The sequence below is a fragment of the Helicoverpa zea genome, chromosome 19 (genome assembly GCF_022581195.2).
Source record: "Helicoverpa zea isolate HzStark_Cry1AcR chromosome 19, ilHelZeax1.1, whole genome shotgun sequence".
In the NCBI taxonomy this organism is placed as follows: Eukaryota; Metazoa; Arthropoda; class Insecta; order Lepidoptera; family Noctuidae; genus Helicoverpa; species Helicoverpa zea.
The window spans coordinates 6,370,008-6,383,331 of NC_061470.1; the positions used below are offsets into that span (position 1 = coordinate 6,370,008).

Genomic DNA, 13,324 nt, shown 5'->3' on the forward strand with positions numbered 1-13,324 from the left:
TAAGTAGAGCACCAAATTGCGGGAGTTTAGGTTAAGAGGAACGTTACTAGCTCTGCCTTGATACGTCTTCTTTGCAACCCGACTCATCAGGACCAATCTTAAGATTGCTATAGATTTCTAGTAACTGATGGTCTTGATCACCTGTCGTGTGTTACTTGACCTAGAAGAAGGCACCTGATCTACCTGCCTTATGGCATCTCCGCTCATCATTAATTCCTCCTTGCTCGTACTCGTAGTAGGGTTACTACGAGTAAAAGTGTTCGATATTACCTAACATTTACATTGGTCAGTTGGAAGGTTTCGTTTCAGTGCATCGGTGCAAATTGAATTGAAATTGTGAGTGCTCGTGTACCTGAGAGTATCTGTTTTGATACCCTGGAGTTCGTACAAAATGCTGACAATGTTTTTATACAAAAGCAGTAGTGGTTTTCCCACTGTTTCACCCGTGTCCTGGGGAAACTTTTTACCGTGAGCGGAAAAATAGCCTATATAATCGGGGATAGAGTAGCTTTTCAACAGTGAAAGAAATTTTCAAATCGGTTGTGAACTTTCGGAGCCTTTAGGCCTTAGGCAAAAAAGTGTCCCCTTTATTGTATTAGTTAAGAAAAATAATAATAATTAATCCTGTTATAATGGAGCAACAGTTTACTTAATCTGCCTTTTCTAGATAGTGTTTTAATTAATAAAAATAGGACAAACCTTAATAGCTTAGCAGAAAAGAAAAGATAGTATCTTGTAATTTGTAAATGTCGGCTGAATAATTGCTTTTTGTTGCTTTATTGAAATTCGGGCCAGACATCTAGTCTAGGACAAATATACGTTCATACATTCGTATGAACCACGCATTGTTTTTTTATATTATTATCGATTTTTTCAATCCCATTGCAATCCATTGCATTTTTTAAATCCTGCTGAAGCTGCGGGATTGCTTATAAGGGTTATACAAAGGTCTTCAGACGAAACATCTATCGTGTGTTTAAGTCATTAAGAATCTGACACTCAGGAAATATTTCCCATCTACCAAACGAAGACAACATAGATAAAATTCTGTTCTAGAGAATTCTGACGCATATCCAATCGGCGTTAAATAAATCAATCCTTTTTCCGTCCATGACCTTCTCGGTGGTAATTTGGCACAGCACTGTATGACGCAAAGGGTTATACGGCACTTGTATGGTGTCCGAGGCACACCCACTGCATCTAACGGTCAAGGCTATACCATGGTGGCCATGCTTAGGTTTTACAGAGGGTATTGTAGTTAGTGTCGTAAATTTTATGGGTGACATGCGTTAGATACCCCTTTGCTTGGTGAGTATGACAAGGCTCTTTGTAAGGGTGTGGTTATAAAAATCGAAGAAAGGAAATAACCAGAGCTAGAATTAGACATACTTTCGTAGCATACATAGCAAACTTTAACAAATTATTTTAATGTAAACACAAGTCTTTCGTTGTTCTTACTAAGTAGTTAGAATGAACATTCGCTTGATAAGTTTAAGCACATCAGGGTATATCAAAGGAAAGTCGCCGTAGGATTTTCTTGTTTCCGATGATAGCTCAAACAGGAAACATTATTTTTTAATACCCGTATTTCTTGCATTTAAAATTTTCCTTTATCGTTTATTTTCTTTATTCCATATTGAAGCCACCATATTGAAGTTATGATTGAAATCTGTGCTTCTGTGTAAACAAAAGCAGACCTACACATAATGTAACCTGTATGTTTCTGTACACAATACGTTATCGATTTCAGCTTTGTTTATAATAGTCGTCATTAGTCTCGGCTACAGGGCTGAGCGATAATGTAATTAGAATAAACGTCATCATAAGCCATTCAACGATGAGTTTCTGATGGCAGCTTTAATTCTGAAACGTAAGCTTTATATCAACAATAATTACTTTTAAATTCAAATATAGTCGCTATAAACACTTTTCTATAGTTGGTCAAATGTTATTTCTACACGTTAATCAAGGTGTTCTGTTACATTGTAAAGTGAAGCCGGTCCCACGTTGGGCGCCACAAATAATTAAAAAAAGTGAATTAAAAGTGCCATTGTTTCCTAACTTGACTTTCTAATAATACATCAATCATTAAAACTTTAAAAGTTATTATTCCAAGGTATAAAATGTCTGAAATTAAAACTTTTACAAGGTGACGCAAAGGTTCAACCCGTTGTTCTTAACTGAAACTTGCTAAATGAAAACTAAAACCAACCCTTTCTAATATTAAATATTAAGGTTTACAATGCCTCTGAAATCAAAATGGCCTTTTACCTACGTCATAATGGCCGTCTATTAACGTTACACAAAGCTCTGACGTATGCACTGGGATTCACCCACAAATATTACCAAACGGCAGTAGCGTAGGACGCTCAAAACCGCATTTATCTAAATGTCACAACCAAATTAATGATTGGAAATAACTGTCCATTTCTGGATGACGGTTCCGCGAAACTGATTGCTACCATACCACAGTTTGACATAACTTACAGACTAGAATTCTACGAATTAATACTACATGTGTCAGTTATTCCACTTAAGCTTGGGTTTCCTAGGAAAGCGGTGCCGTCATATAGCGGCCGTCATATTACGGACGCAAATAGACGGTCGTCTTTACGGTGATGACATGCGGAAAGTTCCACGGCCGTTTTAACACACCGTCATAAACTTTTTGTTAGTTGTATCATACTTACTAACCTGTTTTATTTAATATTTCTCAAATTTCACGACACCAATTCTGTTTTAGTTGACTTTTTCTATAATCTTTATTTTTATATTATATATTGCTTCGTGGTTACGAACGAAATCTATTAAAATTTCGTCGTCCTCGCTGCTCTAAGAGTTGTAACTAATTTTTGACGTTGTTCCGAAAAAAAAACACAAATACGTATTAAAAAAGCTTCACCGCTTTCAATAAAACGTTCACCAAACTATCTGACACCGTCAAGACGGCCGTCATGCAAATGGCGGCGACGACGCTTTTTGAAGTTACGGTGTCAGTTACCGCTCTCTAGGAAACTGCCCCATTTTGTTTACATAGACAACGTTCTGGTGACGTCTTTCACCGCTGTATTACGGCCGCTATATGACGGCACCGCTTTACTAGGAAACCAAAGCTTTACATATATCTTTAAATTATACGTATGAAATATTGAAGTGATTTATAAGAACAGAACATGTCATATGTACGTGACAATACCTACTTAGTGGCGTTATTGATTTTGACATAAATATTAGTTGAATCTGCATAACTCCTGCCCAAAAGAACAATTTGGATAGAAAACTAGATTAAGAAAAAGAAATGCTAGTCAAAAAAGGTTACCACAAGAAAAGTAATAAAAAGATAGAAGACAGAACAGCAGTTAAAGACTGGCCTAGATAAATACCTTCAGCCACCGACGACGTCGCTTTAAAAAACAAAAATATCTTCGTTCCAAGTTTATTAGTCCGCGATGATGAAGATAATGTCAAGGCAGGTCTATAAAGACGGCGATCAGTTAAAACCTTAGACTATTCAACCAACTGGACACGTCATTGCCGTGCCTTCACATTTGACAAAGGTATGAAAACGCCGCTCTTTCTCATATGGCATGTTGGGCGTCCTGTTGAAGATTACGTACGTTTGACTATTTTGCCATGTTCGTGAGTACCGATGTGATAGTAAATGCATGAGAGCTATCATTATCTGTTGTTCACATTGTGCTGCCTGAAACTTTTTTGTACTTTTTCGCCTGAGGTGTAGTGTTTACGACAATTTTTTCGTTTGTTCACGACACGGCACGGCGTAGCAATATCATTGTGAATGCACTAGTGAGCTATCTTTATTTGTAGTGTTCCCTCGAACCCTAAGCGCCAAATTTGGAGCTGAGCCTTAGCCTAGCCTAGAGAGTGCTCATGGCGTCTTCGGTTATTTATATGCTCCAAGCTTAAAACAAACCACGACGTTCACTTGGTGTACAAAATCGATAGCTGAAAGGTCGGCGTGAACCACTGTATATGGTGATACAGAGAATCAACTGTTGAAGATGATGGCGCATGGCGACGAATTTTTAAAAGAACATAATACAGCAAGTGAATTAATCAGGAAGGATCAAATGAATATCTTTTTTACAGTCATCGTTCACAGTTCCCTAACATATACCGATGTACCGACATATAGCTCAATGATCGACAAATGACTATCCGATATTTTTATCCAATTGTTTGAGGTACAATACAAAATATAGGTAAAACTAATATTTCACAATACAAGGAATGATTAACTTGTATCGCGGCCCACCGTCGCGATTAGCTTATCAACGCCATCTATTTTTAGACCTTAGGTCAAAGCCCCATTAGAATTCTTTTGCGTCAAAAACGGAGGAATGGCCGTATTTCACTTGTAAGTATGCAAAAGCGTTATATAAATGTAGCAATTTAATGAAAGAGCCGTAATAACTCTTATTTAATTACTTGTGCGTAACATTCTTTTGTACAATAACTTTGGTTCAATGTGAAAAATATTCATACAGTTTACTTTTTACCAAAACCTTATAAAAAATATTACTTTACACTTTTGGATAATAAGTGGGGTCTAGGTAAACCTCGAAATTCAAAATGCTCCAGTATTTTATTAGTCTGTATAATACCAAGAAATATCGTACGAACTTCGTAAGTCACACGAAGTTAATTTACTGTTTGACTTACATTGCGAGGCTGTTTATCATGCGGCTTGCGTTACAGCTGATAACAATAAATCCAGCTGAGCGTTACTCAGCTGAGAGTCTAAACGCCTTTCCCCTCCGCGCGCCGGCTTATTATTTTAAACGAGCCTTTTTATATTCACGACTAAATTGTAGCGCTCCCATTTTTTATTTGGTCAGGATGTCATTTAAAATTTACATTACATACCTATGGAAAGTAATATTCGAAAAATATATTCTCTCTCTAATATTGGCTATACTTATGCGGGAATCTTTATATTTATTTTAAGGGTGCATATTCTTTTTGGACAAAAAGTTTCTTAATCGATTGCCTTAGTTTTAGTTGGCACAGCAACCAGCCGTATAGAAATGTCGAAACAAAGTTTGTAGTCCTTATAGTTTTCAGGCCAAAACATTATATATTATTATATTTTTAGCACGATAAAGAGAGGTGGCTTACAGTTTTCTTACGTCCTTCTTTCAAAGAAGTTCACGTAAATCAAATACAATTCAACATTCAACCCTATCTCGAAAATCATTAAAACTGTGAATTGTTCGGAAGCCGGTATTATTCTATTATGTTTAGCAAAAAGCTTTGAGAAAATTAATGCCAAGGCTTTCTTTTATGTGGCCGTGTTGGCGAGGGCAGCTCTTGGCGACAAGGGACAAGGGACCTCAATTTTGAAGGGTACGTACTTGATATTGAACGCGGATATCGAACCTGAAGTGAGTCATCAGTCTTTTGAAATGCTTATCAACGTATTAGCCGGGGCTTTTTAGAATTATACAAGCTGTTGATTTGCATCCGTGCCATATTCAAGGACGTAATTATGCTAATGATTCTCGACCCAAATCAATAAAAAAATTGGTACGTAATTTTTTTTCTTTAATTTTTTTTCGGAATTCCGTAAATGTCATCTAGCCTTATTTAAACTTGTCGCGTATGTTACTGGCGTTAAAACCGTGCTGCACCCCCACACAAACGCAAACACAAAGCATACGCAACGATCACTCATAAATTTCATTCATAAAATTGGATTACTTCGAAAATACCACGACATTACAATGACAAAAAAAGCAGTGCATATTAGTTATTTCCCATCTACTGTAATTCCAATCGATTATTTACGTATTGTATGTCCTCCTCCTGAACTATGGCACAAATGCAAATCAACACCTTGTATAGTGAAACTTAAAGAAAGGCTATGTTTGTTTATACTTAGGGTAAGGTATTCAGAATTATAATGTAGCTTAATTAATAATTCACCACTATTATGTGGAATGTTGTGTGTAACAGAATTGCTGCCACTCCTCCTATTTTCCCTCAAAATACATACAGAGAGTTGCTACCTAATTGGCACCAGCTGCCATAGGTTGCTACTAATTGCTACCTTCGTGATTTTGAAGACAATAATCAGTCGATAGGTAACAGCGATTCTGCTCTTTCCAGTTTGAAGAAACTGCGCAAAAGTATTGTGCAGAATAAATTTTTACAATTTCTTTAGCTATTTCTTTAGCAGTGACTTTGTACAGCAATGTTACTTATGCACATTCTGCCCGCGTCCCGACACTACAACAAACATAACTAACTTCTTACTTTGTAACATTAGAACACTGAAACTTAACCAGGTGGAGTATCACCCTTCTTCCAAGTAAAACTTCTAAACAGAGTACTGACATCTTATACCTACCTACTTATAATTAACTATATAAGGATCACAATAGGAAAGCGTGGTTGGTTTATTGATTGTCATGCCTTGACTGTTCTTAAATGAAAAGAGCAAAACCCTGGTGATGGCTATTCTGGGATTTTTTTAAGTTCCGCGAAATAATTTCAATAGGTCACGAGAGCAAACTGCGGAAAAACTGCAGGTATTAATAAATATGCCAATTTGCAACGATTTAAAAATCTGACTTTTTCCGTACCTACTTGAGGAAAAATTGCCACTTAAAACACAAATATAACCTATATGAATACTTAGCGAGAAACATACAAGCTGATTATCGTACACAGAAGTAGATGACGATACATCTAAAGCTGTAAACAGGATGGGTCCCGAGCAAACATCCGCGTGGAATTGTGTGTCAAGCCGAAATTAGTCCCCGTGGGGCGGCTGTTAAGGAAACTAATGAGGCCCGTTAACGTTGTAAGTTCTACAGATTGCTGAATAATACCTGTCTTTAAGCTAGAGCATTTTTCAGAAGCGAAGTCAAAACAACTTTGTGATTAAATATAATCTAGCATGAAAGTGGCAAATAAATCAGAATTAGTAATACCTTTAGCTGTTTCAAATTGAATCATACTTCGAAGAAGTTAATTCATAGCTTTCCTAGATAAAAGCAGTTTATGAAATGAAGCACATTGGGTGCGAGATATCGTTAAATAAATGAGCAATTAATTACTGCTCATCGGTAGATTACGACAACCTTATCTTCTAAAAGATCCATCTTCTTGCAATATGTTATTATTATACTTCATATGCAAATAACATTATTCTCAAAGTCAACATTAAAAATGCAAGCGTGTTGGGCGCCAAAAGTCTGCACGGGTCCCACGGTGGGTGCCAACAGGAAAATTCCCATATTCCTTTACGAGCTCCAACAGTCAATTATCCTTGATACTATCATAAAAGACGATGCCACCAGCTCTGTCGCTTCATTATTTATGTACGTACAAGGCAAAGTTTCTTTTAAGCGCTCTCAGACATGATGGCGTCGAACAAAAGTCGAGCATGAAGTATGTAGGTTCGTTTGCTTTGGCATGTGTCCCGACTCAGTAACCCAGTGGCGTTTTTATTTATCTGTGCAAGATGTGGATGAAATCTTTATTATTGTATACTACACTTGTTTATAATATATTTTTCTATGTGTAAAGGTCCACATAGTTAATCTACTGCAAAGGTAATAATCGATTTACTTCAACGCATTAAATCAATACCAATGCTTAATATAGAACTGATTTCAAATTCGTAACGTATCGAACTAAATTTACTTAATGCATTTCTCATAAACCGTATCTGTATTGATTTAATACAACTTCTGTTAAATACACTTACATTTAAAATATATTGTATTAATTTATCACTTTTACTTAATCCTATTCCAACATTATATTAAAGGGGAAACCTACTAGTGACGCGTGCTAGACAGACTCGTTACATCTGAGCTTATTTTTGAGCTCATTCGTTAAACGAAAGTTCGCGATCAAAAGGAATACAGTATTTATAGCTGTGAACTAAATATATCAGTGTAGATTGTTACTAAAATAAACTAAAGTACATTTAGTTCTAGTCACAAATCTATTGAGCACAACACATACATTTGCAAAGTGGAGAATTGTCAATGATGTAAACGGTGTAGCTAGGAAATGACAAGACGAATGATTCCTACAAAATGTTATAGTTTTCGTTAGAAAATATAAATAGGTAATGTTATTTTTTCTACTCTAGTTAATATAAAGTAGAGAAGCCCTACATCGTGTTTAGGTAATATAACGTTCGTAGTGCCCTTACAATGAACTAATAATAAAAAATTTATATCATTTAACCAGATGGCGATAAATTAGACGGTAGTTCTATCAAATAATGTCGACATCGACTGACCCAGTGAGCGTAATCCCTCTGAAGGGTTTACTGTCTAGCAAAGGATAGAAAGTGTCTAAGAAAACACTGCAAAGCTTTCAAGATGAATATAATTGGGTTTTCCGACTATCCTAGGCTGAAATGTTAATAGGCTTCCAGTAATCGCACTAGTTAATTCATTCTCACAGACATAAGTCTGTCTGTATCGATTACCATATTTCCAGATAACGAAACTATAGGGGGCAATCTTTTGTAAAATTAACGACTATCAATTTTCAAAGAAAAACAGCATTTTACTGACTGACGTACTGACTGACAGTACTGCACCAAAAAACGGTCAGACCATAATTTGATGTTCGCTATATTCTGAAGCAGACCAGAATAACCAATATGGCGTCCACGGCCGATTTCGGCTACGGCGGCTGTTCTCATTTAAGGAGATCAGCCAGCTGCGCAGGACATATTATAGTGCACGAGCATTTGCGCAGACACAGGTGCACTCCCTACTCCTTCACTCTCATAGCCCGATGGGACGGTAATCCGACACGACCGGAGAGAGATCAGGCGCAGGACCGACATTTACGTGCTCTCCGATGCACGGGTGTATCAATCACCAGCTTCCAGGCTCCGGGCTGCTTTGTGAAAGTCTTCTAAAACCCACAAAGCGATTTCGGCCCGACTCGGGAATCGAACCCGAGACCTCGTGCTCAGCAGCCGCACTTGCGACAGCTAGACCAACGAGGCCTAGCAAGCAAGGTTTTATTGGGGAGAATAACCAATAAAACCTTGTAAACAGCTAAATGAGAAATAGAAAAACAAATGACCGGTTGTTTCCGCAATTTGTATTTGTTTTTGATATTTAATCATGTAACAAAGGCTAGGTTCTAGATGTAGCTGGCGACATTATTGTACGCGGCAGACCCACGCTGCCAAATTGGCGCGAACTCAAAAAATTGCTCTTCCGTATAAACTCTTGAATTCAAACATAGTTAACGCTAATGAATATCACACTTTTCCATTATCTTACAAATGTGGACTGTATTTCAATCTATCTGTACAGACCTAATTTGTCTACAATACCGCGACAATCTTTTTAAGCAGGCGTTTGACGTCCATTCGTGGATATTTTGGTTTGTGATAATGTTCTTGTTTTCAGTCGAGAAAATAATAGCCATAAACCCGGTCTAAAAATGAATAATACGTGCACCTTTTCACGCCGGTCAATCATACACTTCGAGAAGATTTTTTTGCAGACTTAACTTTCCTTATTATCCTTACTGGTTTCAGTCATCAAACAAGTATGTACGTAAAACTTATCTCTCATGTCCATATTCAATGGCATCAATATGCCCATCCTATACATCTTATCCTATACATCAAATTTTCATATCTACGTCATATATCCTATACAGTATAAGATTTTCTATCTACTCATCCTCAAGCCAGTGACGCGGGAGCCGCAAGCACACGCGTTACACAATACGTATGGATTTTTACGCAAAGGTGACGTCGACGCCGTCTGAGTCGTAACGTCGTCTACTGGCAGCCCGCCAGCTTGACTGACACACTGGCTTCATTCGCCCAACAACAATATCTTGTGCTACGCCAATGGGAGACTCTTGATGTCACGAAAGATTTTTGGAAAAATCCTGAAACCTTCATGGGAAAAGTCAAGACGATGCTCCGATCCTTCTTTTGCTTTAAGATAACTTTAATAATGACCTAATAATCGTTAACGTTACGATCGTACTAGGCCTTTTAAACAAGAAAAGGGGATTCCACTAAGTATACCTACTACCCCTACTTGTGGTCCTTCAATAACATAACTAGCTTCAAATACAAAAGACTGGCTGAGAATCCTAATGATTGGGGTTACCTATTTCTTGCTTCTGAAAGGAATTTGTCTTTTTGAAATACTGACGTTCGAAAGTTCAGCAGTATTGTTCAGCTTAATTTGAATAGGTAGATGAAGTTTGAATTAACATTAACTACAAACAGAAGGATTAGGTACGTCGCCAGTTTGTTTGAGATTCGTATTTATACTCGTGCAATAGGGTAGTGTCCATTGGATACGTATTTTTTCTTTTTTTAATTAAACATAAAATGACAAAGATAATACACTTCAAAAATTAGGAGTGGGGGCCTTTTACGTCACAGTGTCCTGAAAATTGTAGCAACTTGTGACGTCACACTCAACTTTAACACGCTATATCTTAACAAGTTCTGATCCAATTTAAAAAAGAAAAAATACGTATCGCTTAATTTTGGACAATCTACAAGACGGACTAATTATTATTTTTTAGGAAACTAGCCTATTGCAAATGTGCTGTTTACTTCGCTAGATTTTGAATCAGCATCTAGCATTCTATGCACATTCATGGATCACTTGATTTACATTGCTATCTTTGATTGTGAAGTACCACTTATTGGACAACACATACCGATTCGTTCATGACTACCATGTATGACTACTATGTATGACTACTCGTAGATATTATAGATAACATAGACAGCATATTTGAGGAGTTGAGGAGGTCAGATAGGCAGTCGCTTCTTGTAAAGCACTGGTACTCAGCTGAATCCGGTTAGAATGGAAGCCGACCCCAACATAGTTGGGAAAAGGCTAGGAGGATGATGATAGACAGCATATTTCTAGTTTTGAAAACTTGTAGACAATAATGACAAATTGTTACAGTATGTAAGTACCTAATGTTAGACTATAGTTCGGCCATTCAGAGAATGCGTTCCTGACACGTCGCGATTGAACTGACGACGTAACTACATTCATTGATTATTGATATAATAATGTTGTTTTAATGCTCCTCAATTGTTAAAACGGTAAACAACCAGCAAAAATATTTTTATCGTAACTGCAACGCCATTGCAAAGTTACGTCGTCAGTTCAATCGCGACGTGTCAGGAACGCATTCTCTGAATGGCCGAACTTATAGTGCTGTTGACAGCTGCGGGCTCGTCAGCATGAATGGCTTTCATCGCATCATTAAAAACATTTCATGGCGATGTGAACTCCTGTTTCTAATGATAATACATCTATGTCTACGGTTCTAAATGTAAAAGCGTCAAATTATGTTTGTATCGCATTTGCAGATCAATAAACTAAGTAGCGCCAGTTACAGAAAAGATGAGAAGTAGAAGATTGTCGTGGTATGGGCATGTAATGAGGAGGGATGATACGCATGCAACAAAGTGTGTGCTAAGTATGAATGTAGATGGATGGAGAGGAAGAGGAAGACCTAAGAAAAGATGGATGGATTGCCTGAAAGATGATATGAATAGGAAGGGAGTGAGTGTCAGTATGACGAGTGACAGGGGAAATGGAAGAAAATGACATATTGCGCCGACCCCAAGTAAAATTTGGGAACAGGGTAGGAGAAAGAAGAAGAAGAAACTAAATCTACGACTATTATCATGAAGTATTCTAAAAACATGTCAGCCTTGTCAGCTATACTGTATTTAAATATTTTCCGTTTTCCTTGCATTTAAATAACTTTTGAATCACCTGTACCTGTCATACCTACTTTTCAGAAAATCTAAACAAATTGTTTTATTTTTTCTGAAACATATTTCCATTAAACTGTGTTTCAGGAAAAATTATGAGTCAAGAAAGTGAACTTAGGCATCATTGTCTTTCTTTTTAAGTCTCTTTAACAAAACTCAAAATATTTCCCTTGACTCATATCCGTATATTCAGAATTTGACCAAATCACAACGTATTTATAAATGTGACGAAGTTCAAATGAATCCTTATGATTCCATTGATTAGCGCTGGTGTGTCAACATTGTTCGCAAACCACGCCAGTAACATTACAGACACCATTTGTTCCGACCAAGGGCTGCCATTAGGGGTGCGGTAAAACCTTCATTATGCATACTCAAACGTTCCTCAGAAAATATATTGACTACGGCGAATTTCGGGAGACATACCTACATGAGTGATAGTGTATTTAGTTGCTATCAATATTTAACTTTGATTTTGAATTCTTACGTTAGCTGTTCGGTGCTGGCAGGTGAATCGCGTCCATCGTCCCGTGCGTCAGGCACTCCATGAGAACCACTCATGCAATAAACAATAACTCACTTTGTACACAAAAGAATTCACTAAACACACCCGTAGACCGGACACTATAACATTTTATCCGTGGACGATTCGTTGAAATTATAAATACGTGTAGTGACGTGAGAATGAGATTTTCCGGTTGTTTTATGAGACGAGGCGCGCTCCCCGAGCGTTCGCCATGTTGATTTGGAAGGGCGATTCGCGCGCGCGCCAATTGCAATTGTGTGTTGCCATCAATTGTTAGTCTCCCTTTTTATAGGTATTTTTAATTAAATTGATGATATGCAGATTTTTCTATGGTCATTACATTTCAATATGTCAATTAGAACTGATAATTTATAGAATGTACACAATATTCCAAAAACATCTATTAAAGCTAATTTTCTTATTATATATGCAAAAGTAATACACTCATCCTCCAAAAGAACTCCTGAAACAACATCTTTTTGTTTTAATATTTTTCCTCTTGAAGTGTAATAAAACTGATAAGTACCTACAGACAATCACATTACAATCTCTCTTTACTTTTCACATACATTTTCAGCGCCATACTGTACATACTACTGTACATACAAACACAAAAGAACTCAATAAAACATATCAACCAGGGGTAAATAAATTTCTACGCTTGCAACACTTCAACGCATGCGCCGTAGACCGCCACTGCAATACGACGCTGTAGCACCATGCGCCTATTTTTATTTCCGTGCGATTTCCCATCACACGCGACCGGCGACTCACCTGTCCGTCAAAATTCAAGAAAATATTGCTTAAAACCACCTCAATTTACAAAAAGGTAATAGAATACGTAAGTTTTGGTTACAAAGAGCTGTTTTTACAGCGTATGTGGTATTCAATTTACTAGATTTGGTTTAAAGGGACCCTTAGACGTTAACATCGATTGGGGTAAGGTTAGGCCTAGCGAGACTCGAACTGTGTTACTTAATACTGGACAATGAAACAAAGAACTTAACGCTGTGTATTAA

The 13,324-nt window shown here is 37.2% G+C and overlaps 1 protein-coding gene across 1 annotated transcript in view; it reads right to left on the reverse strand.

The window, feature by feature from the left end:
- LOC124639503 (cholesterol transporter ABCA5-like) overlaps nt 1-13,237 on the reverse strand; it is a 40,926-nt gene extending 27,689 nt beyond the window's left edge. Inside the window, exon 1 of the mRNA XM_047176903.1 lies at nt 12,267-13,237. Within this exon, the coding sequence (XP_047032859.1) occupies nt 12,267-12,340 (74 nt within the window). The 5' untranslated portion in view covers nt 12,341-13,237. The remainder of the gene's footprint in view (nt 1-12,266) is intronic.
- Between the last annotated feature and the right edge of the window lie 87 nt (nt 13,238-13,324).